The sequence below is a fragment of the Haemaphysalis longicornis genome, unplaced genomic scaffold (genome assembly GCF_048455015.1).
Source record: "Haemaphysalis longicornis isolate Haplotype H1 unplaced genomic scaffold, Haemaphysalis longicornis Haplotype H1 scaffold_14, whole genome shotgun sequence".
NCBI classification, from domain to species: Eukaryota; Metazoa; Arthropoda; class Arachnida; order Ixodida; family Ixodidae; genus Haemaphysalis; species Haemaphysalis longicornis.
This window is the reverse complement of record NW_027526245.1, coordinates 3490438-3492820: the sequence shown is the minus strand read 5'-3', so window position 1 is coordinate 3492820 and position 2383 is coordinate 3490438. Positions and strand designations below refer to the sequence as shown.

At 44.9% G+C, this 2383-nt stretch overlaps 1 protein-coding gene across 1 annotated transcript; it reads right to left on the bottom strand.

The window, feature by feature from the left end:
• Nucleotides 1–262: 262 nt before the first annotated feature.
• LOC144165347 (uncharacterized) lies at nt 263–1774 on the bottom strand. Its single transcript, XM_077695451.1, has one exon. It carries the CDS (start codon nt 1772–1774, stop codon nt 263–265), a length of 1512 nt encoding a protein of 503 aa, XP_077551577.1.
• Nucleotides 1775–2383: the final 609 nt, after the last annotated feature.

Sequence of the window (2383 nt, the reverse complement as noted above, 5' to 3'; positions counted from 1 at the left end):
AATGCACTTTATAAGCGACCCCAAACCATCCACCGCCGGCGTCGGCGGCGGCGGCGTCGGCGTCCGCAGTGCTCCTCTATAAAGAAACAGCATCCGGCGCCAGGTTTCGATCCGCGGACTTTGCGGCCGCAGCGCGACGCTCTACCGACCAAGCCACGGACGCTTTTTTTTTTTCTTTATTGCCTGCTTTGACATTTGTACAGTACATCACACATCATGTTATGTAATGATCTGTCAACCCTACTTGGCTGACTACTTGTCTTTAAAACTTTCTAAGACACACTAAATCGTCAAGCACAGGCAACCACTCAGGGGGATCATCCTCAGCACGAAACACTTCCCGTATATACTGTACGCTTTCAATGAAATTTTCCCTGACAGGCCGGGAATTTATATCCGCATTCCTCACCGCCATTCTCGTCTTCCATATACTATGAAGGCTGAGAAGCATGATCAAATCGTACGGCACACCGCCCTCATTTTTTACAGGTAAGAACCGAATTCCACGCGGCGTTATGGGCAAGTCTTTCTTTAACGTACGTTGGAGGACGTCCCAGTGGAACACTGGGTCCCAACAGTCGATGAAGACGTGATTAATAGTTTCCGGCTTTTTGCACAGTCTGCAGTCGGTTGTCCACGGCACAAAAATACCTCTTTCTGCTAACCAAGTATCTACGGGAAGGGTTTCACTGTGTAGTTTAAAGAAAAAGGACTTCATTGCAGGCTTCACAGGCATACTTTTGACCCTCCTTAAAACATCAAGCCCTGTGCCCTCACCGTATAACGACCTATACAGTGGCACAGGTAAACAAACATCAACTAAATCTTTGTACAGGCGCTTCCTGGAAACATTACACAGGTAGTCGAAAGAAAATCGTACCTTCAAAAATTGAACAGACAGAGCCACTTCACGCAAATATCCTTTCACCCCCCTGCACACAATATCACTTGAAGACACAACAAAGTCAGGCAGCACATTTTTCAACCGCACTTGAATTACAGTGCGCAAGAAGGCGTCTTTTTGATCCCGCACAAAACAAAACCTTGCGACAACTTGTCGTAAAAATAAATGACAAAGACCAAGACCCCCCTTTTTGACTGGGCGAAAAATGTTAGAGCGACTGGTTCTTTCCCAGCTGGAAGACCAAATAAAGACCGCAAATACTCTGTGGATTTTTTGGACATTAGCACGTGACATACACAACACTTGCAGCACGTACCAAACTTTGGCTAACAAAAAAAGGTTGCAGATAGTGGCACGGGCAAACATAGAAAAATTGCGCCCTTGCCAGTTTCTGGTTTTGTCTCTCAACTTTTCGGTTTCGTTAGTCCAGTAGTCTCGGCTATCCCTATAATGATCCAGAGGCACCCCTAGATATTTTGTTGGTGCCGTGGTCCATTGTATACATTCAAAAACGGCGGGGGTTGAGCACCAGTTCCCGTGCCACAATCCCGAACATTTATCCCAGTTAATTGCAGCCCCAGATTTTTCACAAAAGGACTTAACCACCTTAACTGCTTCGCTTATGCTCTTTTGATCGCGACAGAAAACCGCTATATCATCTGCGTATGCGAGCAGTTTTACTTCAGTGTTCTGTAATGCAAACCCCCGTATTCGTTCATGCTTGATTATTTTTAAACAGAAAGGCTCGAGATACAGCGCAAAAAGAAGAGGCGATAACGGACAACCTTGCCTGACCGAACAACCAACATTTATACTTTCACTTAAATTTTTGTTAACGATTATGCTCGCCTTGCAACCGGCATACGCCATCTTTATACCATTCAAGATAACAGACCCAACATTCGTGTATTCTAAGATTCTGAAGAGTATGTCATGGGACACCCGGTCAAAAGCCTTCTCAAGGTCGAGTTGCACCATCGCCACACGACCTGAGAAGGCATCACAGCACTCTAACACACTTCTGGCGACGTGCACATTGGTAGTTATCGTGCGACGCTTAATACCGCAAGTTTGATGCGGTCCTACCAAAAACTGAATTACGTTTTGCAACCGTCTAGCTAAGACTTTCATGTAAATTTTGTAGTCAACGTTGGCTAGACTAATTGGCCTATACGCCTTTACGGACAGCAGTTTTACTGCATCTTCACACTTCGGTATCAAGATGATGTGTGTCTCCTTAAAAGACTGCGGGAGAACATGTAGTTTGTAAGCCTCTAACAATACTTCATATAAAGATACAGCTACTTCCCTTTTGAAAGCCTTGTAAAATTCCGCGCTTAACCCGTCTGGCCCGGGTGACTTACAGGTGTTCAGATCATCTATTGCATTTTCTAATTCCCACACACTAATTGGTGCTTCCATTATTTCACAAAGCTCTGGTTCTAATTTGGGCATAAGCGATAAAAATTCATCAGCAAA